Source organism: Poecilia reticulata, linkage group LG11, assembly GCF_000633615.1.
Source record: "Poecilia reticulata strain Guanapo linkage group LG11, Guppy_female_1.0+MT, whole genome shotgun sequence".
Taxonomy (NCBI): Eukaryota; Metazoa; Chordata; class Actinopteri; order Cyprinodontiformes; family Poeciliidae; genus Poecilia; species Poecilia reticulata.
The window spans coordinates 24,876,962-24,904,223 of record NC_024341.1 but is presented as its reverse complement, the minus strand read 5'-3'; the positions used below and the strand labels follow the sequence as shown (position 1 = coordinate 24,904,223).

At 37.8% G+C, this 27,262-nt stretch overlaps 2 protein-coding genes across 4 annotated transcripts; one reads left to right on the top strand and one right to left on the bottom strand.

Annotated features, from left to right (window-relative positions):
* Window positions 1-868: 868 nt before the first annotated feature.
* On the bottom strand, window positions 869-23,416 carry tmem268 (transmembrane protein 268). 3 transcript variants are annotated; one of them, XM_008422767.2, is made up of 9 exons: window positions 23,334-23,416; window positions 7,252-7,387; window positions 5,751-5,845; window positions 5,561-5,668; window positions 3,986-4,138; window positions 3,794-3,904; window positions 3,328-3,417; window positions 2,894-3,112; window positions 869-1,614 (listed from the first exon to the last, which is right to left on the bottom strand). In XM_008422767.2, exons 2-9 carry the CDS (start codon window positions 7,364-7,366, stop codon window positions 1,447-1,449), a joined length of 1,059 nt encoding a protein of 352 aa, XP_008420989.1. In that variant the 5' UTR covers window positions 7,367-7,387; window positions 23,334-23,416; the 3' UTR covers window positions 869-1,446. The 3 variants fall into 3 exon arrangements, with proteins under 3 accessions (XP_008420989.1, XP_008420990.1, XP_008420991.1); XM_008422768.2 differs by lacking the exon at window positions 23,334-23,416 and adding an exon at window positions 10,605-10,792; XM_008422769.2 differs by lacking the exon at window positions 23,334-23,416 and adding an exon at window positions 9,482-10,117.
* On the top strand, window positions 13,306-25,383 carry neu1 (neuraminidase 1). Its single transcript, XM_008422766.2, has 7 exons — window positions 13,306-13,563; window positions 16,620-16,809; window positions 16,943-17,205; window positions 21,494-21,676; window positions 23,379-23,598; window positions 24,705-24,941; window positions 25,030-25,383. The coding sequence occupies exons 1-6, from the start codon at window positions 13,477-13,479 to the stop codon at window positions 24,923-24,925; spliced, it is 1,164 nt and encodes a 387-aa protein (XP_008420988.1). The 5' UTR covers window positions 13,306-13,476; the 3' UTR covers window positions 24,926-24,941; window positions 25,030-25,383.
* The last annotated feature ends 1,879 nt before the right edge of the window (window positions 25,384-27,262 follow it).

Below are 27,262 nucleotides of genomic sequence, written 5' to 3'. Positions count from 1 at the left end.
GAAGCCGAGACTCTGTGATGGAAGACGGAGGCGTGCAGCTCGAGGCCAAGCTAAACGATCTCAGAGACACCGGATCTCTTCAGGAAGCTAAATGGCCATCTGTGATCTCACAGACACAGGTTGGCTCCACTCCCTCTTATTTTCTCTCTAATCTTTTTTAATCCAATGCATGCTGATTTTTTTTCTCTTTTTTTTTTACTAGAAACCTTGTCTATTTGTTTAAAAATGTAAGAATATAAAAATTTTTTTTAAGTTAATCTTAATTTTTGGGAGATAAACAGTGACTTTCTAAGAAGGATGTTTATAGGATGAAGTTTCAGCCTCTGATATCTAGGATGCAGTTTTACAAAAACCTTTTTTTACATATTTGTTGAAACTGTCTCCATGTCATGACTGTAGAGATGAGACAGATAATATATGAAAAACATTTAGCTCCTTTGCCTTCTTCCAGTGCAAACTAGAAACAATCAATCGGAGCCAGGAGGCTGGTCTTAACGCTGTCAATCACCCTCGCATGCACCTGCTCATCCTTACAGCATAGCCAGCATGGTCACCAGTTATGGCAGATTAATGGTTTTCCTGTTGTTTCTTCATCATTAACACATTTACGTAACAGCGTACACGAGGATGATTGGCAGCGCTGCATTTCTTCAGGCGACAATCACAGCTCAGAGAAGAGGTGGAAGTGTTTGATCTTTTCAAAGATTTTCTGTCTCATATTCCACTTTTATGTTATGATGAGAGGGTTTAGCATACATGTAAAAGATGTTTTATAAAAAAATAAGTACTGCAACTTTAAGATGGAGAATAGAGATCATGATTCAAAAAGCTGCATTTTGTTAAGTTCCAGGGAACATTGTACCAAAAATGCTCTAAAAACCAGATAATATTTATTATGTCCTGATGCAAAAAAGCCCAAATGGAAAGTGGGTGTACTTTCTTTTCTCCATTTGATCAAGAGTTCACGTTTGAATCAATGTGATTGATGTTGTATCCATTCATTCCTTTTCAACTAAAGGTCCTAACAGTTCACAGCACAGAAAAGCTTTCTTCGTGGCTCACTAAACAGCACATTAATTCAAACAGCTCTACAGTATAATTATCATTTGTATAAATAATTTAAACGACTCTAGATAGTAAATATGGTGGCGATTGTCATGTGTAAACAACTATAAATATTGTTTGCCAGCAGTTGGGCTGAACGATGACAGCATTTGGCTGAATGTGAACAAATTAACATCCAGGTGGTGCAAACACAGAGCTGGCAGAAAATCAGAAACTAGGCAAGAAAAAATAAAACGAGCTGCATCACAGGACGAAGAGAAAAAACATCAACAAAATATAGAGTTACGGTCCAAACGAGTCCATCAGCGGATAACTTGAATCCACGTTGGCTCCAGAAGGATAAATCCTGTTCGTTTGTCTGTTTGCCTTCAGTTTTCTTTTTTACCGAAGGACTTTGGTTTTAATGTACTGGCAGAGGCAGACCGGCGCCGTGGTGCAGTGGCTCCTCAGGGGCCGCAGGCGGTGACGGGATGGCCCGGCCAGCCGCTCAGACATTAGCAGCTTTACGTACGCTGCACTGTAGGTCATCAGAAGTTGGTAGGCTTTAGCCTGAAAGAATACAGCAAAGTTGAAAGGTCACCAGAGGTAAAGTTAGAGAATCAGAATGGAGTCTTTCTCCATTATTTCACCTCTATGCAACGATCTGTTAGTATTGGCAGCATAGCAACCTTCCAAGCCACGGTTCTACCACCGCCATGCTTCACAGCTAGCATTGCATGGTATCACCTAGACTTCTTCAAACAAACCTAATCATTGTGACCAAAGAGCCTAATGTTGGCCTCGTCTGACCAGGATTGTGTTGATTTTGGACGTTTCCTTTGTGACAGCAGTTTTGTTTCTATTGACCGTGAAATTGTGCAAAATGGAATTCTGCAATTCTGCAGCAAAGTGCTTATTTGTAGACAATTGTGTCCTTGGACAATGCACAGCTGGCTTCCCAAGAGGTCTTAATGAACTGCAAATTTAATTGAAAGTTGAGTTTATCATTCGAAACTGTTCAATCCTGACTACAATTTCCTAAAATTGCTGCATAATTATGCCTCTTCAACCACTGTCCTCTGCTGTGAGAGGTTTTACTGACAGACCGGCCCACCAGAACATGTCTGCACATTTGTACATTTCAGACAAAAAGTTGGCGTCAGCCAAAATCGGAATCAGCAGGTCAGGCTTTTTAAAGATCGGTAACCATGATCGGCAAAAAAACTGCAATCGGTGCGTCACCAACAATCGATCATCCCTGAGTCACAGATCCCGTCGACTCCCTGAGCAATAAGAAGACTAGACGCCCTCTGTTGTTCATAAGTGGATGTTTCTGTTTGGACCGTTTCAGTCATACATTTAGGTTTTTCAAACAGAATCACATAAAAACCCTTTCATGCATTAATTATGATCCTTTATGTCAAATTGTTCTAGTATTTTTTTCTAGATGATCAGTTGTAATTTTCTCCAATACAAAGTTGTTATTTTGAAAATACGTCAGTCGTCTTGGTGTTTAGGGGTTACTTGATGCCTACAGTAGAAGGAGGGACTGGATTTTCCTGAGTTGCCTTTTCGTCTGTCTGCCATGTTGGATTTAACAAAAATTTTCTTGCACTTGCGGTGGATGGCCAATAGTTGGCAGTGTATTGTATGATGCACTCGTGTCCACTTCAGTGGTCTGTGTGCATTTATAACATAAAAACCCACAAGAAACACAAGAAAATGGCTTTGAGATAGCTGTCCACTGCAGTGAAAGGGTTAATTATTTGTACCAAATGGAGCCTGAGAACCTGATCAAACAGGATTTGTTTATTGAAACATCCACTCATCCACATGATTCACATCTCACCTGAGCAGGTAGTGAAGCTTCAGGAACAAGGCAGTAGTTAGAGGTGACCTTCGAGTCCCCCCACTGGCTGGGCGGCGTACTGCACCCTGTGTCCTCATTTCTCAGCAGAGGTCTGTTTTCATCAGAGTCTTGCTCGACATCTGAACCGCCGGCCTCGGGGTTGATGGGAGGGAGCTTCGTCACCAAGACGAGATGTGACATTCTGCTCTTCATGGTTTTCTGAGGAGAGAGACTGATCTGATTGCTCTGACACAAGACTGGAAACCACAAGTACCGCAACATCCTTGAATTTATGCTTAAACCGAGAGAAGCACGGCTTCCCGAGCGTCTGGAGTTACGTTTCTATTTAACGTGAATGAGGGCAAACCAGGGGAGCTTCAGTAAAGTCAGTCAAACAGCAGGAGGACAAACGGCGACAGTCGCAGTCGGCTCACCTGCGTTTCATTTGTCACGAAGTTGCGCTCCTCTAAAGTGTCAGACAGTGTCCTCAAGCAGTAAGACATGTCCCAGTACACCAAGTACAGCTGCAGACACACAAACAGGAGAAAACAAACGGTTTGCTGAACCTGTGATCTGATTCCAGCTTGGTAAACAACATCACACAGATCAACTGTGGTGAATCTGTGACTTTATATAAAACTTCATCTGTTTGACATTTTGTCATGTTAGAGCAACAAACTTCGGTGTGTTTTTCCAGGGATTGTATGTGACAGAGATTGCATGTGCGGTGAAAAGACATTCAAAAAGTAGATTTTTCTGAACATATTTTGTAGCATTGTCTGTAGGTCAGCAATGGGGTCATCGGCTACAAGCTAATGAAATGAACAAGTTTGGGACTTCTACAATTTATTTGATTTGGGGCAAAAATTAAAACACAGTTTTCAGATTTTAAATAAGTACCTGCATTTGTCCGGCGCAGTTCTGGACCCAGTCGGCAACACCCACCATCAATTTATGCTTCATCATTCTCTCATTCACCTGGATCAACCGAACGTCGATGTTGATGTTGATCTGATCGAAGAGAAGAAATGTAGCTTGTTAATGAGTCCAAACGTGTCCAGGTATGTGCTGAAATGTAATGCCAGGCTTTACTTCTTTGTTACTGTGATGAAGAATGTAGATGATGGCGGTGGTGAGGAGGATGGAAACCAAGCTGACGGACAGAATGAGGACCCAGTAGTCGGTAACGGTGATGTACAGGTGGAGGGTTGAGAAAACTGCACACCACAGCACCACATAAAGCACCTGGAGGGAGCAAAACACTCAAAAATTAAAGTATATCCATCTGCATGTCTAAGGAATGGTCCAATGGCAAGTTTTGTTTCTAATACGTACTCAAACTGTCATTTACTCATGTAAATGATTGAACATGTAATATTACAATAATCCTAATTATTGTAAGATTGAAAGATGGAAGATTAATTTACAATTTATTTTAAACTTTCTAAATATTTTTTAAAATCAAAGATGCCAATAAACACACTGCAAAATCAAGTAATCTTAAGTATTTTTGTCTTGTTTCCAGTACAAATTTTGAATTAAGAAACTCAAAAGTAGCTCAACAGCAAGATATAAAATCTTGTTTTAAGTAAATAATTCCTTGATATTGATGAAAAAATACTAATTTCATTGGCAGACTATTTAAATTATAAAGTGTGGAGATGGAGAATTGCCACCAGGGGGCGGAAGTTTGGCAACCCCTAGTCTAGTCAAAGTCCAAAACTAAACCCAATGAAGAATCTGTAGAAAACTTGAAAACTGATATTGACAGTGTGCCTCTAATTGACTGAGCAATTAAGCAAAGACAAAGTCCAACTTTAGATCAAAAAGCTTAGATGCAGCAAAAAATGGTTCCACAAAGCATCAACTGAGGTGTTTAGATATTTAAACACAAAATCTTACCAAGTATTTTTATCTAGTTTCTAGTACAAAGATCTTAGTACACTTGAAATAAGACCAAACTAACATAAAAGTATCTTTTTCATAAGATACAGCAGCTTGTTTTAAGTAAATAATTCCTTAATATTGATGAAAAAGTTCTAGTTCCACTGGCGCCGTTACCTAGCAACAGCAGCCATGACCAGCCCGTAACCTAGCAACCCAGTTCTAGTTCCACTGACAGATTATTTCACTAAAAACACGAGGAAAATGTTTTGTACAAGTAAATTTATCTGCCAAAGTAACTAGTACTTTTAAAAATCAATACTAAGGAATTATTGACTTAAATAAAGCCTCTATTTCTTGCTGATAAATTACTTGTAAGTTACTTTTGTCTTATTTCACATGTATTAAAATATTTGCACTAGAAACTAGACTAAAATACTCGTTAAGATTTGGTGTTTTTGCAGAGTGTGACTCTTGTTACACACCTACCAGATCATTTGATGAGTTTATTAATGCAGCACTGTATTTATTTATTTATTTATTTTTGTTTATTTGTTAGCACAATCTACAAGACAAACTCGCTGTGTTCATCGCAGAGTTAGAAGTTACACAAATAGTTTTTGTCACCTGATGAAAGAGGGAAATGCTTGCTTCCTGTGTCTACTTTACTCATATTTTTTGACTGTCTAGATAAAAATAAGTTAATAAGGAAGATCGAAAAAACCCAAAGAATATAAAATGAAGAAGTAAAAGCAGAGAAAGAGTTTGCTAAACTTTAAATACCGGCGCTAAAACAAAGTGGAAAAGGCCCGAGTTGAAAACCATGTATCTTCTGACTGAGGGGACATCCAGAGCTGTTTTCAGTGGCTCTTCCAGGTCTCTAACAGGAATCTGATTAAAACATACAGAAAATGTATTAATTCAGATGAATTAAAATCCTGTATTTGCTGTGAAATGAAATGATTTGACTAACCTCAAAACCTTCCTGCTCCAGTTTGGATCGACAGAGATCCAGATCAAATCTGGGGCTCAGCGCTGAACTGGTCGGGATCGCCGCGACACACTGACCTGCCAAGAGACAAGAAGAAAAGATTATTTAAAGCACATTTGTGTCAAACTCAAGGCTCGGGGGCCAAATCTGGGCCGCCATAGCTTTTTATGTGGCCCTCTAGGCTCCAAATTACATCAATTAAGTTTGCAAATTTCACACAAAATCAACAAATCTCCACATTTTCTTCTGATTTTACTGCTAAGTTTTCTCAAAATTTGTCAAAAACATTTGGCTTAAGTGACTGTTGCCTCAGCCTTAACTAGATATCAAGTTATAGTCCGTGAAAGATAATTCGAGTAATAAAAAGTCACATTTAACCTCGCACATTAGCGCAAATATTAAGATTTCCTACAAATATTTCTAAAGTAGCTCTACAGAATCTATTGTTTTGATTGGAAAATGCCACAAAAAACAATCAGAAAACCCTGGAGGGACTGGTCAGCGTGTTTTAAAAAACACAAACAAACAGCTGTTTCTTCATTTTTTTAACAGTTTAATGGTTTTATCGACACATTCTGCCACAACTGGCCGTTTAAAAAGATATTTGATTTGGCCCATAACTGAGTTTTCAGCCCTGATTGAAAGGTTCAAACTTAAAGAGGGTCAAGAATGAACAAATCCAGCTGTGTGGAAACATTGAAGCTTGGCTGTTTTGAAAGAAAGCCATCTTGGCACATTGAAACTGTAAAAAATTCCTCTATGAATCAGAGATAATTGGGAAACTTTTTCTCAAATGTGACTAAAGAGCATAGCAACTTGTAAAAAGGGGGCGCTGAATACAAATGCGTAGTAAGTGTTCATTTTTCACTTATAAAATAATGTAAGGACAACGTATTGTTTTCCTTTCAAGTCCGAATTATTCAATACTTTGTGTTTGTCTATCATGTATAAATAAAATACAATTAATGGAAGTTTGAGGTTGTGACAATAACTAAATGTAAGAGGCTTCAGCTGATTTATTTTATATTTCATCTCCACATAACCTTTATCAAAAACAGCTAAATATTTGAGAGAAATTTGTGAAGAAACATAAATAACTTCAACCTTAGTTATATTGACACCAAGAGTTGGAAACCAGTTTTTATACTCCTGAAAGAAATGGATAAATAAACTCAGACATCCAAAATCTACAAACTGGTTTAAAAACATATATTTTCCAAGTTATTTTTGTAAATATATTTAGATATAACTAATAACAATTGATCAGTTAATGAACCTAAACTCAATTTGTTTATATTTGTATTTGATTCAGTCAAAAATGTTCTTGACTGAAAAAAAATCAAATTGAAGCGTAAAAAAAATAAAGTGAAATGACGCCACCTGTTAATAGATCTTTGATGAACAAACATTAATATGAATATAACTCGTATTAAATTCTAGGTATTCCTTTGATATTGAAAGAATAAAAGCAGCATTTTGGTACCGTTTGTCCATCTGGATCTGTTGTTGTTAGTCTGCTGGTCCGTTTGGGTTCGTCTGATTTCAGAGTCGACAGCTGTCTCCTCCGACGCCTGGCAGTCCCCATTCCTGTCCTCCATCAGGTCAAAGGTCACAAGGTCCTGAACAAAAAGTAAGAATAAAATCTCTCTGCCAACCTACTTAAACTTTAACTGGTCCAGAAAAAGAACATAATAATCATTATTCTGGGGATTTTCCTTAGTAATGTGACAGTAGCTTTATAAACAAAGTCATCAGGGGAACTAATATAAAACATTTGTGTGTTTTTAAACACCAACAAAAATATTCGCTCTGTTTCTTAAGTTGCTAAAACCAATGTTGAAATATCTTTTAAGATTGTTCAGTTGAAACATTGAAGGTTTCAGAAAACCAGCAAACAAACAGAGCAAATGAAAAAAGGTCAAAATATTCAGAGCAGTAAAACACAGCAGATATACATACTTAAAATAAAAATGGCTGAAATAAAAGACAGCATCTAACACCAAATAGCTAAAAGTAAGAAAAGAGTTGTTTACTTTTACAAAAGTGGCAAATGAATTAGCTGATGCTAACGCTAATAGCTTAGCTGTTGAATAAAGTGAGTGAAGATTAAAAACATTTGGCTTAAAATAGAGAATTTAACTGGTATAAATGGAGCTACGTTTAGGTAATGTGCACTTGAAATTGTTCAAAACATTTTAAAAATAATGAGTTTAAGTTGGAGCAAAAACAGTTTGAAAATGGCCGCCGCTAACGCCGAAGCTAGTAGCTTTACTGGTGAAAGTTTATGAGCAAGAATAGAAAGAATTTACAATTAAAACAACTGGATTTTGTACGTTTTATATTATTCATCTTGTATGGAGTAATTTAAAGTATATTTTAATGACTTTTGCTCTGTGTGAATGAGTTTTAAAGCAATCCTCTTTCATTTACTGCAGACTTATCATTTACATTAAACAGGTTTTACACTCAGTAAAACCTGTTTTATCAAATATCACAGGTCATAAAGTGAATATTTGTGAACTAATGGGTGAAAACTGCAGTTATGACTAATTCTGCATAATTATCAGCATTAAATTACACCGGGTTACAAAAAACATATTCTTTGGAAGTTATCTGTGTGGGTTTTTTTTTAAAATGAATCAGGATTATTTTTGCACCGCTGAATCCAAAGATGACGTCCATTTTTCTCAATCAGGTCAGGATTTTATTCTAATTTGATTTAGAGAAATCTGATCGTCTGACTAAATTGTTGACATTCTTGTGACATTATCAGTTCATTAATATTTCTCATCCAAAACCGGTTTTTCTGTTTTCTAACAGAGTGCTTTTCGTGGTGTGGTGTGGCGGTGGAAACCAAACGCAGCAGGCAGTAGACGTGGGTAGAAATAAGTGGATGTTTTAATGAGGAAAATCAACCAACAAAAAATATCCAAAAACAAAACAAACTGGAAACACAAGGAAACAACAAGTGGTCCAGGGAAGGAAACATGGACCGGCGAGGCGTGACTGGGATAGAGAAGCTTAAATACTGGGAGGTAGTAAACGGATCAATGGACCTAACAAGATGAGATAAATGGTGTGAGAAGTTGGCACAGGGAAGCTAAGGAGATATACTGGGAAAAACAGGGAGGAAACACCAGGGAGCTGAAAATACCTAAACCGGACACATGTTAAAATAAGAGACAAAAAGACCTGAGGGAAAAACATAAACAAACCTAAACAGAAAGACGGCTGGTCGATCAATAATAAGAACTGGGGGACGTAGAGCTAGAGAAACTAGAAGATCTGAACAAAGAGATAAACTAGAATTACTAAAGAAAGACTAACTAAACCTAAAGTGACAAAATAAGATCTAGAAACACTACGGGGGGAGCTAGAAGGATTAAATAAAAATGAACTGTAATCACTAAAGAAGCTCGACGTGAACTCAGACATACAAGAGAAACAGAACCTGACTAAAGAATAAACCTAACTAGAAACACCAGGAAGGGCTGCAGATAAGGAAAACAACAAGGCAATTCTAATCACACTAAATAACCTCAAATAATCAAACTGGAATGACCATGAAGGGCAATGATGAGATCAAACCCAAAACCAAAAACCCCAGAGTCCTGACAGTGTGTTAATTAAGTGCTGCAAACTTGGATTTCTGTAAATTGAATAATAAACACTGATAAGGGTGAGTACATGTAAACTGAACTTTACGACTTCACCTCTCCTGCTCATCCCTCATTGGTCCAGATCCTCAGGAAACCGATCCAGATGTGAGAACAAGTCTTGCATTTTGATGCTCATGTTGCTCCATAGCTCAGAAAGTTGACCCGATTGAGCAAAACCAACGAGATTTTTGGACTCGGCTCATTAAAATGACCCTGAAACAGTTGGAAAAACCCCAGGCAGTGTTTTTGGCTGTGGGCCAGTGTCACGTTATAACCGGTTTCCAAGAAGCTGCTTCGGGCTTCACAGCTGGTGCCAGGAGCTCTTCTGGGTCGATACGTGAGGCGGAAAACTTTCAGCATATCATGGTTGGAAAAGCAGAACCTTTGTGCCAGAAAGGCTCTGAAAACGGCCTCGGCTTTTATCTCATAAACACGTCGACTGTTTACTTAAAAGAAGCATGACAGCCAGCAGGAAACCCGGCCACTTCTGCTTTTGGATCCTATGTGACATTTACTCTAGTGACACTGAAACTTCATGCTCTCATTCTCAGACTTAGCTTTCAGAAACTCTCCTCCTTTGTCTTTGTTAGAAACCGTTTCCAGTTACTGTTGGTAAACAGAATCAAGTAAAAATCCCACTCGCAGACCCAACCTTCTCCCTCCATCAGCGGCTCTGTCACATTTTTAGCAGGAGACTGTGAAAACACAGCCCCGCCTCCGAGAGCTCCTTTCATTTTCACTTCCTCGTTAATGAAGACCTGCTGACACAGAGCTCTGATCGCCTGATAGTGCAGACTGCATGCATGCAATAAGCAGCCTTGCCTTATCTTAAGCAGCACGCTGAGTGCCTTGTTACCACACTGACCAAATTACCAGTAAAAAACATCTTTATCTGGAAGCAGCATCTTTCAGCGTGTGGCGTTGCTGTAAACATGACACCAAAAACATTTCCTGCTCAGTATGAACTCAGCTTGAATATGTGTCAAAGGATTAGACGTCACATATTTTAATAGAAAAGCGTTTTTTTTTTTTTTTTCAGAGTTTGTGTCTTTAAACAAGAGGAAGTCTGCTAACATTTTTCAAACTTTTTCTCAATTAAAAAGTTTGATTTCGGCGAGAAATAGAATCAAAAAGCAGCGTTACGGATCCGGAGATGCTGTTTCTGAACGTTTCCCACCTGTGGCTCAGATGAAAGTCCATCTTCTGGTCGATGAGTCTCCGCGTCGTCATTCTTCCTGAGAAGTGTAGAGCCTTTTAAACTGGTTCCTTGAAAGCAGCTGGATGCCAGTTCAGACTTCGTCTCTTCTCCCTTTTCATGCCTGAACGTGTTCGGCTTGTTCCTCTCTTTCGCTCTGTGGCTTGTGACTCAGATCAACTGTGCCTCATGACTGCAGGAATGCGGTTTGTGATCCTCATGTCTGCAGGAGGAGCAAGAAGAAAACCAAGCGGAACTCCTCTACGGTCCAAAAAGGACGTCTGGATTCAAAACGATTGCTTTTTTTTAATGCATGGAGTGCTTTTATTTGATCAGGATTTGTAAAGATAAGTCAGCTTGCTGACGTTTTATTGGAGCTGTTACACATTAACTTGTGAAGTACAAAGAGTCAGTGGAGGTCATGCCAAGAGTTCAGATATATTTATGATTCTTTCACTGAAGACAAAAACACGGATAAATGGGAAGTGTCTCGACCGCAGAGCTCCATAAATATGGAGAAGTGAGTGAGAGACTTCATGTTGTTTAATGTCTTTGTTTTTCTAAATAAAGTGTTTCACATAAAGTGGTTTAATTTGAAAATGAAAGTCCAACCGCTGCCTCAAAACTGCAATGTAAGTCAACAATTGAATTGTTTTGGTTTTAACTCAGAAATTAAAGTTCATGAAGTTGATTTAACAAGTTGTCCAAACATTGTTTTTAAGTTCATTTATCTTGAATTGTGAGTTTTAACTTACTGCTGCAATTTAAACCAAATAATAATTTCACAATATGCAAGAAAAGAAGGTGTGACAAAATTAATAAAAAAGTTAACACAATTTACTACTGTAAGTTTATCCTTCACAAACACATTTAGGTTCAAAATATAAAACTTGTTACATTTATTTGACTTAAAGAGTAGAAGATAGTGTTTTCAAAAGGTATGTTTAATCCTACAAATCAGTCAATTCAGAAAATATTTGATCATTTATTTAAAAAGTGGGAATTCCAGACAGTATTTTGTCTATTTCAATGTCAAAAAGGAGAAAAATGTACTAAATACACAAATTTAGGCTTAAGATAATTTTACCAACATGTTTCTTTGGCCTGGAGGTAGTGTTAATGTTTTGTAGTGAGTCCAAACTAGACAGAAAAGCTGAGAAAGAAACGAAATATTAGCGTGGCTTTATAACTTTAAAGAGTTTGACCTCATTACCCAAAATAAATCTTCAAAAATATCTTTGGAAACCTACAAAAAGCTGGTTGAGAATTACAAGAAGGGAGTAATAAAGTGCCAAAAGAGTTTTTTTTACTAATTTTCTTTTAAGAGAGTAAGCCCAAAATTATTTACACCCCAGGAAGGTTTATAATTACTTTATTCCACCCAGATAAAATGATACAGACATCTCTCAAAACAGAATCAATTAGTGTAAAAGAGGAATCAAATTTATAAAAGTCTACTTTTGTTTTATTTATGTTTTATTTAGAAAATGTCATGTCATAAAGGATTCATTGATTAAAGGAGTCACGTGACCTCCTGATTAATGAAAATGTTTTGGCACAAGATGTGGCCACATCAGAGAGCTTAGGAAACTCTAGAGGAGCTGCAGAGATCCATAACTCAGGTAGGAAAATCTGTTGGCATGGCAACTGTTAGCTGTACACTGAACCTGTAAGAAAATAGCTTTTTATTGGAAGAAAAACAAGCTGTTTTCCAAAACACTGTAAGTAAATGTTCTACTTAGACTAAGATTAAACTTCCAGAACAAGAAAGCACGAAATGTGACAGATTTTTATCACGCACAAAAAGGAAAACCCCTCAAGCGACTGGAAAACTAAAAAGTATGATTTAAAAATCTGTTCAACTGGAGAAAGTTATTGAGTTTCTGGTCAGTTCTGCCCCCTTGTGGCTGAATTCTGGTAACTGCAGACAAACTGATTTGTAGTATTGCTGTATTACATGATATATTGAAATACTTTTATTGTGCAGTTTTTATTGGGTGATTAATATGACTATTGGATCAATTATAAATTACAACTTGATGTTCGGGTTTTGGATTTTCATAGCGATGGCGACAGAAGTAGCAGTATTGTTGAATTTCCTCCACTTTATAATGTTGATAACATGTTCGGATTCCTACCAATTCCCTGTTTTGTTTATATTAACTACGAATATTATTATTACTATTATTTTTATGGATTTGTATAGTGAAACAGCAGCATTTACAAAAAGATTAGGATCCAGAAACATAGAGAAGTAATCTAGATTGATATTAATGACAACAATCTTCTAACAATAGTAGAAGACGTAGTAATAGTGGAGGAGAGCAGCTGAATCTAAAATGTAAAGTAGCCAAGTTATAATTATAATAGTCACAGCTGTATGCTTCCACCTGTACATCATGTCCAACTATTCTAATAATAAATGAACATTTCTACCATTTTCTTTATTATTATTTTTAAATATTATTATTATTGGTAGTAGCAGTAAAAATATGTAACAGTAATACCTTAATAATTACACAAGTTTGTTTAAATAATACAAACACAAAATTAAAAAGTAGCGTTTGCTAAAAAAAAAAAAAAAGAAAAAAAGTGAACGGAGACAAGGTTTTGATAGGTGCGAGTCGTGCGACGTACGTTGCGTCATTTCCTGTTTTATTTTGACAGATCGCGGCAGTCACGTGACCTCCTGATCATATGACCTACCGGATAAACAAGAGCATAAAATGTGCACCAGTCAGTGAGTGACAGTTGGTTTTTAGTTCAGGTGGCTTGTTTGGTCACTCGGCTCCGTTTTGTTTAATTTTATCTGTTCGGAGTGAAGAAGAAGAAACTTGGAGGACCTGAACCAAACATGGAAACCGGAAGTTTGTCTTCTGCTCTGTTCTTACTGCTCAGTGCGCTGCTGTCCGGATGTCTTTGTGCCTACAGCCCGGCTCAGGTACACTGAAACTGTTATTAACCCATCATTATTATGGTATAACACTGTTATATGCTGGTCGAAGCAGGTAAAAACCGCATTAATAAAGCTGATGAATGTAGTGGTTTAGTCAAACCGAAATGGAGAAATTCAGTTATGTCATCTAGTGTCAAACTCCACCTGCTTTATTCCAAATTTACAGGAACCAGAATTTCTCGTAAAGCTGGTTTGGACTCGTGATTTTTTTACAGGCTTTTGGAAAAAAAAAAAATATTCCAAGCTGATTATATCTGCTGAAAGGTTTTTTTTGAAAATTGTTTTTTCGCTTGACACAAACAAATGAATCTTTGCACTATTACAAATACTCTATATAGCCTTCTGTTGTGCATGAAGAGCAAAATTGAAAGTGAATGCCTTAGCAGTTTCATATTTCCAGCGAGTTAGATTACATTTTTTATTCAGTGATAATTCAGTTCCACCCGGATACAGTAGTTTCACTGACAACAGGATTCCCAAGGTAAAAACTCTGCATATCTTCATATCTCTAGAGGCGAATTTCAAAATAAATCGGATTTGGGGCTAAAGATGCTCAGAGCCCCATCAATTCGGATATCTTACATAATATTCTACATTCTTACTCCTGTTTGTTTGGTTTTCTATTTAACATATCTACAAATAGGCTCTCACCAGCTATATTATTAGGTACACTGGAAGTGAAGCTAAAACTGAGTATCAGGCGGAAGAAAAACTTGGAACTTGCGATTTAGAAACTACCATGGTTGTCGGCGCCAGATGGACTGGTTTCAGTATTTCAGAAACTACTTTTCTATTGAAACTTTCACACACCACTATCTCTTGGGTTTACAAATAATGAATAATAAAAGGCAACAATGGGTTGAATAACGGCTGAATACGATCAAGGTATGATGAATATCATTGCAACCTTAAATCAGAAGGGCTCGAGTAACAGATGGTCTCATCATATATCATTTATGACAGCTAAGAATAGGAAACTTTGGCAATAATTGGCACCAACTCACCAAAACTGAACAATAACAGACTGGAAAAACATTTTCTGGTGCAGTGAGTCTTGATTTCAGTGGCAACATTCAGATTATTGGGTCAAAATTAGGGGAAAATAAAATAAAGGGACTGATCTATCCTGCATTATCAATGGTTCAGGCTTGTGGAGGCATTGGGGATATTTCATTGACACAATTCAGCATTAATTAAGTATTGATGCTGATAATTTCCATCTCTTTATGATGACTTCCTCTGCATTATCCTACTTTCAGCAGGATAATGTCACAAAAGTTGAAATCCCCTTAAACTGGTTTCTGGAACATGATGGTGTATTGTTCTCCAATGGCCTCCACAATCACCAGATCTCAAATCAATAGATCAATGTATGTGGAGACTTGCGTCATGGATACGCAGCTGATAAACCTGCAGCAACAATGGGGATCAATCATGTCAACATCTGAAATGTCTGAGAAATGTTACTGATATTTTGTTGAATTGATTCCACAAAGAACTTGATCAATTCTGAAGTTAATCAGGTTGTAGAAATGTTATCCAAAGAGTGTAGTCTTCTTATCTGCGCGGAATATTATGGACATATTCAACAGAGAGTCTCACATTCCAGATTTCTAAACCGGGCCAACCTGCGAACAGAGAACTTCTGGACAAAGGCGTCAATTTTCTGCGCCGTTTCTTTTCATCAACGGCAGTGGGGAACGTGAACGAAGCCGTTCAGCCCGTGTTGGTCACGCTTACAAATACTGAATTAGCATTAATAGTCGCCTCGTTCGGTACTTCTCTGCTGTACTTCTCTCTTCGCAGAGGAGGACGGCTGTTTACGGCATAGACAACTTCCGGCAAGCTTTTTTTTTTTATATTTACAATAAAATGTACAGCAACTTACATAAACAGAAACTAAAATAACGAGGAGGCTTAAGGAAGGCAAAAGAGCAAAAATTACAAACAGGAAAAGGTTACAAATAGAAAGAGGTTACAAACAGGAAAAGGTTAAATACGGCAAATTAGGGCAGTTTCCGGTAAGCTTTTTTTTCTCTTCCGGTTAGCTTTACAGAGTTGAACTGGCGCATTACACATGACAGACGTTAGAAGTTGGGTAAAATTTTAAACTCCAACAGATTCCATGCTTCCATATCGTTGGTATGAAGCAAAACAAAGAAAAAAGGGCTGGGTTTTTATTTTAAAACTTTTTTAAACCAGACTTCTTGCTCCTAGGGATTTTTTTTCTGTCTCCTCAAACCTCCAGTCGGTCGAGGGAGATGATCGTTTGTACTGAGCCAGGTTCTGCTGGAGGTTTCTTCCTGCTAAAGTGGAGTTATCATCATTAAATTCTGAAAATACTTGGAAGAAAGGGCAGCATTGTTTAAAATTGACTTTGTTTCAAGTTTATGCACTGTTATAGTATTATATAACATTATAGTGAACCCCTGGTGGTACTGCCTGAGTTTATTATAAAAACTAATTCTCAGTCCAGCCTTCCTAAGAATGGTTGTAAATGGCATAATGGAGGAGCGTTGATGTGATAACTTAATTAAGGTGGAGCGTAAGACAGAGGAGGAGCTTCTTAAAGAGACAGACGCATCAAATTTAATTTGTTATGGTTGATAAATTCAGCATTATTATAACAGCTAAAGGTAACATAGTTACTTGATTGTGCTATAAAACGGCACAACGTGCCTGGAAATCTATATTACCGCCCTTTAAGAAAAAACTTTCCAAGTAGAGTTTGGGTGTTGCTGATAATATAATATATCCACACTCATTCCAGATGTTAAACTCCACTATTATTCAGGTGTAATCATGTTTTCTCCACCTGTTTGCTGTTCTCACAAACAGAAATGAGGTGAGGTTGCTCAAGGCTCTGCTTTGTACTTCCCTTTCACACACTCACCAGACTGTAGCAAGACTGCTGATGATACAGATATTTTTTCATGCCTCAACCTGTTCTGCTTTCAAACATTCAAGCTATTCATCTTTCCCTTTGTCAGCCTTTGTTATCCTCGACGCTAACTCTGTACCATCTCGTCTGTGTTGCTTAGCTTGACCCCCTGGTGTTTGAGGAGCAGCTGCTGTGGGTGAGCGGCGCCCAGGGTCAAGTGAACACCTACAGAATCCCGCTCATCACTTTTACTCCCCAAGGAAGCCTGCTGGCCATTGCCGAGGGCAGGAAGTCGTCGTCCGGAGACATAGGGGCAAAGTTTATCGCAGTGAGGCGATCCACTGACAAAGGCAGGACCACCACACTGAAAAATATCAAATAAAGCTTCACATACTTATGGGCTTTGGATAGACTCGTGGATCACGTGAAAGCTTTTGGTTTCCAGAAAGTTGAGGTCTGTTTCACTTCCATCATCTGCCACAGGAAACACTTGGTCTCCGACCGCCTTCATAGTGGACGACGGCACCTTTCCGGACGGCTTGAACCTGGGCTCCGTGGTTGTGGATGAAGAGGCTGGTTCAGTGATTGTGATCTACAGCATCTGCTTCCACCTGTACCACTGCAAGCCGGCTAGCACCATGATGGTGGAGAGCTGGGACGACGGCCTGAGCTGGAGCCGACCCAAAAACCTCTCGGTCCAGCTGGGAGTGAAGGCCTTCGCTCCTGGGCCGGGATTCGGCATCCAGGTGAGAAAGGAGATTCCCGATATGCTTGAATAACATCACATTAGAATTTCCCAGTTCTTCATACATGAACTTTGACCTCTATGGAGAGGTCAGCATGTAAGAATCCTGATTGGACTCAATAAAACTTTGGGACCCCTTGTAAAATATATTGATAACTTTAACTGAAGAAGGATTGATTTGATCTTTGATGTAATAAGATATAAGTCGAGGGGAAAAGGAGGTGGGTGAGACCTGAGGATTAGTGATGCACCGATTGCAGTTTTCTGGTCGATCAGCGATTACTGATCTCTAAAAAGCGTGACTTAGCGATTCCAAATTTTTCAATACCAGTTTTCTGTCTGAATTGTCGCTAAATGTAACAAGAAAGTTGCAGAGTTGGCAACAGTGAGGCGGATATTGTTAAATGCCAACGTGTAAACATGACCTGGAGGGTTGGTCTCTCTCACTGCAGAGCAGGAGAGGCCAGTGGTTGATTTTTAGACCTTTGCTGAGGTAGATAAGATCGATAAGTATCAGCTGATCTCCCAAAATTAAGGAAATCAGTGCAGATAAATCGGTTGCCTGTGTTGAGTCCATAGTTCTTGCTAGCTAAATCGATGCCCCTCTAATGAGTTGTTCTTGTTCATTTATGCCACTTTTGTTCTGTTTTTGTATTTTCTTTATGATTTTTTTATGGCCAAATTGAAAAAAGAAGACAAAATTTATTTGTTGTTGCTTTGATTTTTCATGACGGATCCCTCAATAAAACAGTTTGACGCGATACACACACGCTTCCAAACTGCAGCAAGCATCCTTAAAAAGTTTTAAATTAATGTATCTAAAATTAGAAATGTATAAGTTGGCCTTAAATACGTTAACACAAGTCCTAAATTTTGTTGTGGCATTACTATTTAATTTTGTATATTTTATGTAGTTTATTTTTCTCAGTTGAGGCTACCGCTAACTAGCTGCTAATAAAACCCTGCTAGCTAGCTTGCTCTTTAATTTCTATCATTGGTAAGTGCCAATTATCTCCAGTTGCTGGATGACACTTTTGTTGCCAACCTATATGATGCTACATCCCTTCTTGGCACTTCTATATAAAATATGCCGTTTTCTTGTACGTTTCTGTTATGATTTAGGTCTTAAAGTTTATTCATAGTGGTCTTAAAAAGGCCTTAAAATGTCTGAGTTAGAAAAACCTGCAGAAACCCCGGCGTGGCTGTGCTGGTTGCTGGGAGACGGCGCTGGGAGGTTGCAGTTTAAAATGTAGTTTTCAGATTGTCAAAGTAAAAATTTGCCATCACATTTATCAAGGAGGAGAAAGAAGTTTTAGATGTACAAGCAGAACTTCATAGGGTTTCTCACGTTTGACAGGATTCACCAAGCGTATGCACCCAGTGCTGTACTCCTGGTTAAAATTATTTTTCAGGATGCCACACTCTGTTAAGTGGCAGCATTTTGACTGCAACCCTGCTGATGAGGTGATGGGAACAGGACAACACTAATGGTGCTTCCTCCTCATCAGTGTTACTGTAACTGATGGTGGAGATGCAGAAAGTGCCTACAGAGAGGAAAGCTGCAGCAAAAACCTGTTTAGCGAGTTCCAAGAAAATAAGATAATAATTACCTTCATGCCATGTTTTCTGCAATCCAGCCACATTTAAAACAGTCCTGGAGGGTCTGCAGACCACAGCTCAGTTTTAATTTTAACCACAAATAAAGACTTTTCATGTAAAATTAGCTAAACTTTAAGCTGAATGGCCTGTTTTACAGCTGCACTTTATTGCGGTCATAAGAAATCACATGTTATGTCTTTCACATCACATGCACATAGTTAAAGGCCTGAGATCATCATTTTAGAAGAATCTTTCTGAGTCATTGAAAAGGTATTCAGCTCCTGAGTGAGTCACTGTGTTTATTTTATTTCCTTTATAGCTGAACATTGAACAGTTGTGGTATTTTTTTTTAAAATTCTGCTTACAATAAAACAGGAAACAAAATTAGTTCTTGTTTCGAGTCAGAGGGGGAAAAAAATCACCTTAAAAGCCTCAATAAACATCTGATGTTTCAAAGTTATGTCGATTTCCAACATAATTTAAAAAAATCATCCGTCTGGATTATTAAGGCTGAATTTTGCATTTCATTTTGTTGTTGTGTTGCTGCACTGAGACTTGCCATGCTCACATATTAATGTAGTGGCATTTATCTGATCTGGTCACAGTGGATTTGCAACATTTTGTCAGTTTGTGGATGAAAACTGCTTCTGTAAAGCAACAGAATCATGATTTTCATCCTTGCTCATGAGGTTGATGGGTTGCTTTCATACATTTTTCACTCCATACTGAAAATAAAATAAATGTCCTAATTTTCCATCTTTGCCCCCATTTTTAAGTGTGAAATATTGATATGCGTGGAAATTTAGCCGTTTTCTTCACGTAAGCTGGAGCCGGAGTAAACAAACCAACATGTCATCTCCAGTTTTAGGTTGGATCAGGCCAGGCTGCAGCGAGGAAACCCGGCTTTATGGATCCCTCTTCATGGCAGACCTCTCTGCATGTGATAACATGGTTTTATAGCAAAATTACCCACAAGCTAAGAGCTCAGATGTTGTTAACTCTTAGTGAAAGAAAGAGAGTCCCAGCCTCAGTCACTTGATAATAAAAGTTGTTTTACTTCTTTGCACATGACAGCACTGAGTTATTATAAGCAATTTTCTCATTAATAGTCTGGGCATTTTGTTGCAATTTGGGAGACAGTCGGAGTGAACCGTCTCCAGGCTGAGTTTTATGTTGAAATGACTTTTAAAGGGGGAAAAAAAAGTTTTTTCTTAAAGTGCGCAAAATGTAGCTATATAGAGACTAATAATAGATTGTGAAAAGAGCAGATAAACAGTTTCCAAAATGAGGAACTGCATGTTAGATCTGAAACCATCCAGCATGATTTTATGTTTTCAAAACAACATTTTATTGATTCACTTGGATTATCTGTTCTCCTAACACCCATACAACACGTTTAAGTAATTTGGTTATCTGTTGGTGGATAAAGAGAAGTTAAAATCATCTCCCTGATTCCAACTGTGCAAACACTACTGGGCGCTGCATCGTCTTTGTCTGCATCTTTTTGCTAAGTGATGCAAGCTTCATGCAGATAATTCGTTTGATTTGCTTCCATTTTGTTTGTTTTCCTGTGGATTTCGGTGCAGGTACTCGACAGGGCAACGCTTTGTGTCGGGCCAAAGAAAATAAGAATGTAAAGAAATAGCTTTTCTTTTTGTTTTTGCAAAGTTACCAATATTATTGGCACCAATAATTTCTTTATTTTTTTCTAATTTGACAAAACTTTGTCACATAAGATTTGCAATGCACGTCTTTATCCGACATCATAGCTGTTATGGATTCTTGGTTTGTGAATTTTTCTACACTTTTAGCGTAAGATTATGCTGTAGCAAAGGAAGATGGATTTATTTTTCTGTGTTTTTCAGACCTCCTCCAAAGGGGAGGATGTGATTGGGGGAAGTTGGTGGGTATTTTGAGGACATTTTATTCCTGGTCCAAACAGGAACAATGGACTTTGAAGGTGCTGTTTACATTGCGGGCGCCGGATTATCGGCCACTGTGTCGCTACAACCTGTACACAAAATAATTCATGAGTTTGCTCTCTCCTTCATCTCTTTTCCTACAAAACAGACCTTGAAATCTTATAGTTTAATATAAAATAGAAAGTTTGACACCCTTTAAGGTACATTTATATATTTTCATTTAAGGTTCCTCTCTCAGACATCTCTCATATGGTTGCAGATGAAATTAGAAGCTTTTCTCCCATTTGTAAGCAAAACCAACAGAAGTTGTCCAACGCTTGAACTTTCTCTTGATTTTACATCCCATCTCTATTGATGTTGTTTTTATTATGCATCCTTTGCTACAAATGATCAGCCACAAGTTGAAGGAATGCTATGTTATTGTATTTTCAGCTAAAAAGTATTTGCTTTCTTATTTAAAAACGGAATCGAATTATTTGTATTTTGTATGCGTTTTTAATACTGTATAATAAAAAATCTGCAGAATGTGACATTTTTTATTTTCGATTACTTGATTAATCATCAGAATAAACAATCAAGTTACTAAAATAATCATTTGTTGCAGCCCTAAACAGCACTCTGACAGTTTGTGTCCAGGATGTGTGGGGTTTGCAGCGATATTAGCTGCCCTTTCATTCATTCCGTTTACCTAAAAAAAATGATAAAAACCTGTGTGATAACAATAAGAGCTGTTAAATTCTCCACCCTTTGTGTCCTTTTGTGCTATAGAAGCGCCTTGATCCTGCAAAGGGGCGGTTGGTGGTGTGCGGCCATGGGACGATCGAGGGGGACGGAGTGTTTTGCATCCTGAGCGACGATCATGGAGAAACGTGGCGCAACGGAGCAGCCCTGAAGAGCATCCCTTACAACCAACCGAAGAAAGCTCAGGACTTCAACCCTGATGAGTGCCAGGTACGTTTCTGTCCAGATAGAGAGGATTGTACGCTGCAAGATCCCATTTTTTTGTTTTATTTATTGCGCTGCTTGTAGCACAAAGATGATGTTTTCTCCAACTATGACTAAAGGTGTTTTCGCACGGAACGGTACGGTTCCAGCCCTGTTGTGTTCACATTACACTGAGGGCGCCATCGAAGCGGTGCCGGATGTCATTATTTTTTAAACTAAACAATGGTTTTGATGTAGCAGCTGGCTGTACTCGTTCATCAGCGAGTAAGAGGAGGAAAAAAAATACCTCATCATTAGACCAGGTGATTGCACTATATTGAGACGAATCCACTGCTAATTAAAACTAATAATAAACATATTGAAAAGAGCACTCTTTACAAAATAAAATACAGTGTAGTGAGAGCCAGCTGTCAACGGAAAATCAACGTCTTGACTCCATAACAACCAGCGGCCAATCAGCTGCTGGTTCTAAGCAGAACCGCTTGGCCGGCCCAATTGGAACCACATCTCCTGTGGTTCCATGGGGCCGGGGGGAACCGGTCGCAAGTTGTAATGCGAACACGCTCGGAACCGTTCCGTTCCGTTCCGTGCGAAAACGCTTTAAGAAAACTACAAATATCGTCAGTTGTGTGGTGTGCAGTTCCAAATGTCTTTGGATTCTGCTTTTTGTATATATTTAAATGTTTTAACTGTTAATAGCAGGTAAAGTTAAGTCACTGACAAACAGCTGATGCTAGACTAAATCTGAGATCTATCGCCCCCTGATGGCTGCTATGTTTTTTTTTTCCAACACAAAATCTGGCTTTCAAACGTTTTACCACAATTGCCAAAGGTATTGAAGGGCTATCATTCCCTTTTTACAATTAAAAATGAAAATAAATAAATAAAATCAAACATGCATTATTACAATTTTTAAAAAGAGAAAGAAAGGAATTACTTTATGTCCAACATAGTTTCTCAAGTGTTTGCCTTAATAGAAGTAAAGATTTCCAGCTTTTTATACGGAATGTTTTTTTTAAATTTTGCTGTCTAGAAAATGTTTTTATTCTACAACAATGAAAACTTAATTTAAAAACCCTCGCTGCATTTATCAAAGTTTAAAGAATCATTGTGCTCAAGCCTGTTTTTGAGGAAAAAGTCTCTGGAAGTTTGAGATCTGACTTACTATGAAGGATTAATAAAAGAGAAATGGTTTGTGTTGCATCCAACATTTTTTTTAAAACATAGAACAGTTTTAGATATATATTAAAATATATTCCAAGCACAGCAGACGGTTGGTTCCTGGGTCCTTGATTCAGGACAAGATAACAGATGGATGAACAGAACAAAACAAAACAAAGTAATTACACATTCAACAGAAGTTCAGATTCCATTTTCCCCTATATTTTCACTAATTAAAACTCAGTGTTGGATAATATTGTCCCTTTCTGGAGACTTTTTGACCACATTCACTGCTTTTACAAACAATATTTAGATAGTTATATGTAATAAATAATGCTTTTCTTGATGTATGATTGCTTCAACTGCAAGATTTCAAACCTCTGTTGATGTTGCACCAAGGGTCTCCATTTTTTATTCTATAAACAAATTAAATGTAGGTATTTTTATAAAGATTTTGAGCATTTTTTATGCTCTGGAAAACAAATTCCTATTCCTAACATACCTCCTTTCTTTCGAAACCTGCCCGTTTGTTTCTGCCTTCCTGCAGCCCGTTGAGTTGATGGACGGCAGCATCATGATCAACGTCCGGAACCAGAACAACTACCACTGCCACTGCCGCATCGTGGTGCGCAGTTTGGACGGAGGCCTGACGCTCCCGGTGGAAGAGGTGGTCTTCGACACCGCGCTGATTGATCCTGCAGTCGCGGCCGGAGCTCTGCAGAAAGACGGGGTGGTCTACTTCACCAACCCGTCCAACGACCAAAAGAGTACATACTTTTACAAATGTTCGCTTTTGTTAGTAAAATTAGAAGAGATAAAGCTACCTAGCTTAAGCTACGTTCATACTGCAGCCGGAAATGACCCAATTCCGATTTTTGGTTCGCCTTAATGCCACCTGTATCTGATCTGTTCAGGACAGTCTTAACAACACAGATCGGTTTTTTTACGAACGCGACCCAGGCCAGTTGGATATCCGATCTTTTCAAATGTGACTTGAATCCTAACGACCAGGTCGCGTTCATCCGAACGGAACGTCATTGATACTCGACAAACGTCACTATTCTGCGTCCTGATATGCGCAAGTTGGAAGAAAGACAACAAACCTGGCGAACTACAATGAGGATTAAGTTGTTAATATGATGGCTCTGATCGGACAACAACTTTAAAATCGATACGCTCCACCGTTAGCATCCATGTTTACTTCCGCAAACACGGAGCTGCTCTTCTTCTTCTTCTTCTTCTTCTTCTTCTTCTTCTTCTTCTTGGGGATTAACAACTGGCGTTAGTAGCATTATCGCCACCTACTGGTGACGAGCGTGGTTCATTAGGATCTATCTATCTATCTATCTATCTATCTATCTATCTATCTATCTATCTATCTATCTATCTATCTATCTATCTATCTATCTATCTATCTNATCTATCTATCTATCTATCTATCTATCTATCTATCTATCTATCTATCTATCTATCTATCTATCTATCTATCTATCTATCTATCTATCTTATATAATCAAATTCTATGAAGCTATTTAGTTTACTTTAAAAATCAAAAAATGATTTGTATCTGCTTACTTACTATCCAAGTTCTTTTTTAATAAAAACCGCAACCTTTTCCTTAATAGTTTCAATTTCTGTCTTCATATAGTTTCTGTCTTTTCCATATCTACAAACATGGCGGTTGGCGAAACACTGAGTACGCTCTCTATATGTGACATTATTGCTCCCTCTACTGCGCATGTGGGACACTTTCAGACCGTTTGCAGATCACACTAGATATACGCATTTATTTTGTAGTGTTTACAACAAAAAAAATCGTAATTGGGTCCATTCAGGCCGCAGCGGGAGCGTAACCTTGCTGAACTCTCCTCAGGAATAAACCTGACGCTACGATGGTCGCTAACGGACGGAAAAACCTGGGAGAACAAAGCCGTCCAGATCTGGCCAGGGCCGAGCGGCTACTCCTGCATGACATCTCTGAACAATGACTCTGTGGAAGACCAGAAATACATCTTCGTCATTTATGAGAAGGGCCACAAGGACATCATTGAGACCATCTCATTTGTGAAGATCCACCTGTATGGCGGGCGGTAGGACGCGCTGGTCAGAGGTAAGAAGAAACAACTTCACCAGGAGTCAATCGATGAAAATATTTTCACTTTCCTCTGACTTCCTATTTGATTCTGTTTATTTCTCAGATCTAAACCTTAAAGGGAAAAAGGATACAAGAAGATAGTGCAACAACTTTCTCAGGAAGAGAATAAGAGACTTTTTACACACACTTAAAAAATGGATGTTGGGAAAAGGAGTCCCTGCACTGTGAATTTCCGGCTTCTTGGTCTGTTTTTCCTACTTTTATTATTTTTATATCAAAATCTTATTTTGCCAAATAATTGATGAGCCTCAATTTGTATTTTAATGGACAAAGCCTGGATAAACAGGAGATTCTTGGGGAATACAAATGAAAGAATGATTCAGCACTGCAAAAACACAAAGCCTTACCAAACACTTTTGGTTCAGTTTCTAGTGCAAATATCTTACCACACTTGAAATAAGACAAAACTGGGGGTGCTATGGTGGTGCAGGGGCAAAGCACAACGCACGTATTGAGGCCTTGGTTCTCGTGGCGCAGGTTTGATTCCCAGCCTGGTGACATTTCCTGCATGTCTTCCCCCTCTCTCATTACCCTATTTCCTGTCAAACTACTTTCAAATAAAGGCCACAAGAGCCAACAAAACCTTTAAAAAGAAATAAGACTAAACTAACTTACGAGTAACTTTTCAGCAGGAAATAGGAGTTTGTTTAAGTGAATCATTTCTTAATATTGATGAAAAATGCTAGTTCCACCGGCAGATTATTTCATTTATAACATGCAAAAAATGTCTTGCCATAATTTAAATAACTTGTCAATGGAACTGGAACTATTTTTTAATCAATATTAAGAAATGATTCACTTAAACAAACTCCTATTTCTTGCTGAATAGTTACTTATGAGTTATTTTTGTTTTATGTCAAGTGTACGAAGATATTTGCACTAGAAAATAGACCAACGCTACCTGGTAAGACTTTATGTTTTTGCAGGGATTTATGCTATTTTTACCACGTCAATTATATGATTTACTTTTAAACGTTTTTAAAGAGGCTTGGTGGACTAATTTCTAAAAACAGCAGAAAAAAAATGACATTTTTCCTTCTACTTTATGGAAAGATTTTACATGGGAGACATGCGGGGAAATCCAGCCTGCATCGAGTCGCAGCTCACGGATGATGTTTGTGTTCATCCTAGATGCTGAAACTACGACTTCTGTCTTCATTCCAACTATTTCTGATGTTGAGAACCAAAAGGTCTGAATCAAGCTGCTTCCTAGAGTAACCATAATATCAACAGTTATAAATAATTTTATAACATTATATAATATATAACATTATTTAAAGTGACCTAAATTTAGGTCACTTTTATCGGTACATAAAAAACGGTGTAAAGCACATGTGTTAAACTGGAGGTCGGTGGGCCAAATCCGGCCCGCCGGAGCTTTTTATGTGGTCCTCTATGTTCTAGACTAAACATTAAGTCTGTTTACATATCATGTTTGCAATCAAATCAATGCAGTTTTTATCTGTTTACTATTAAATTATATCAATCAGTCACTTCAGTTTCTTGTGAATTATTGTGGAAATTAATGCGAAATCAACAAATCCCCACACATTTTTGTGCCTCAACGTTAATTGATCTCAAGTTATAGTCCATGATCTATACAGCGAGGAATAAAAAGTTGCATTTACCGTCATATTTCCAAATTAGCACTATAAACATTTTGATTTTTGCACAAAAAAAAAAAAAAAATCAGAAAAACAATCGCAAAACTCTGGAGGGACTAAAAATATATTCAACATTATTTAATTTTAAGAATTCATTAATATTTTTGACAGTTTATCAATACATTCTGGCACAACTGGCCCTTTAAGACCATTTATGATCTTGATTTGGCCCAAAGTGAGTTTGACACTCCTGCGCTAAAGGTACTATGTTTGACAGGTTGGGAGGTTTGATGCAAAGAAAGAGGTTCTATGTCAGCAGAATGAGTGAATTTGTGGGAACTAATGTAAAATATGCAAACTGGTTGAGAAAAATCCAGAGTCTTCTGCAGAAATCTGACATTCAGAGTAAAAAACAACCTTTTTGTAACAAGACTGGATTCTCTGCTATGTAAATTCAGGTTTTTATGCTGTTTATTCGCTCTAAACTAGAGGACTTCATATATTTTCCAGTGATTTTGACTGTTATGGGTTTGAGTTTCACATGTTAGGAAAAAGCACAGGAAATAACTGTGAAATTAGATCCCAGTCCACTTTTTAATTCTTTCCACAGTTTCCAGCCACTGCAGTGAAATCCTGTTTTTAACATGAAGCAAAACTTTTATTTTTAAATCG

Bases quoted from the DNA above. Each gene is read 5' to 3' on its own strand.
- tmem268 (XM_008422767.2), bottom strand. From the start codon at position 7,366: ATGGAGGACAGGAATGGGGACTGCCAGGCGTCGGAGGAGACAGCTGTC. The intron at 4,139-5,560 runs GTATTTAAAGTT...TGCTCCCTCCAG, and splicing joins TCCACTTTGTTTTAGCGCCG to GTGCTTTATGTGGTGCTGTG. The intron at 3,418-3,793 runs GTACTTATTTAA...GTGTGTCTGCAG, and splicing joins ACTGCGCCGGACAAATGCAG to CTGTACTTGGTGTACTGGGA.
- neu1 (XM_008422766.2), top strand. From the start codon at position 13,477: ATGGAAACCGGAAGTTTGTCTTCTGCTCTGTTCTTACTGCTCAGTGCG. The intron at 16,810-16,942 runs GCAGGACCACCA...CATCTGCCACAG, and splicing joins GAGGCGATCCACTGACAAAG to GAAACACTTGGTCTCCGACC. The intron at 17,206-21,493 runs GTGAGAAAGGAG...TTTGTGCTATAG, and splicing joins GGCCGGGATTCGGCATCCAG to AAGCGCCTTGATCCTGCAAA.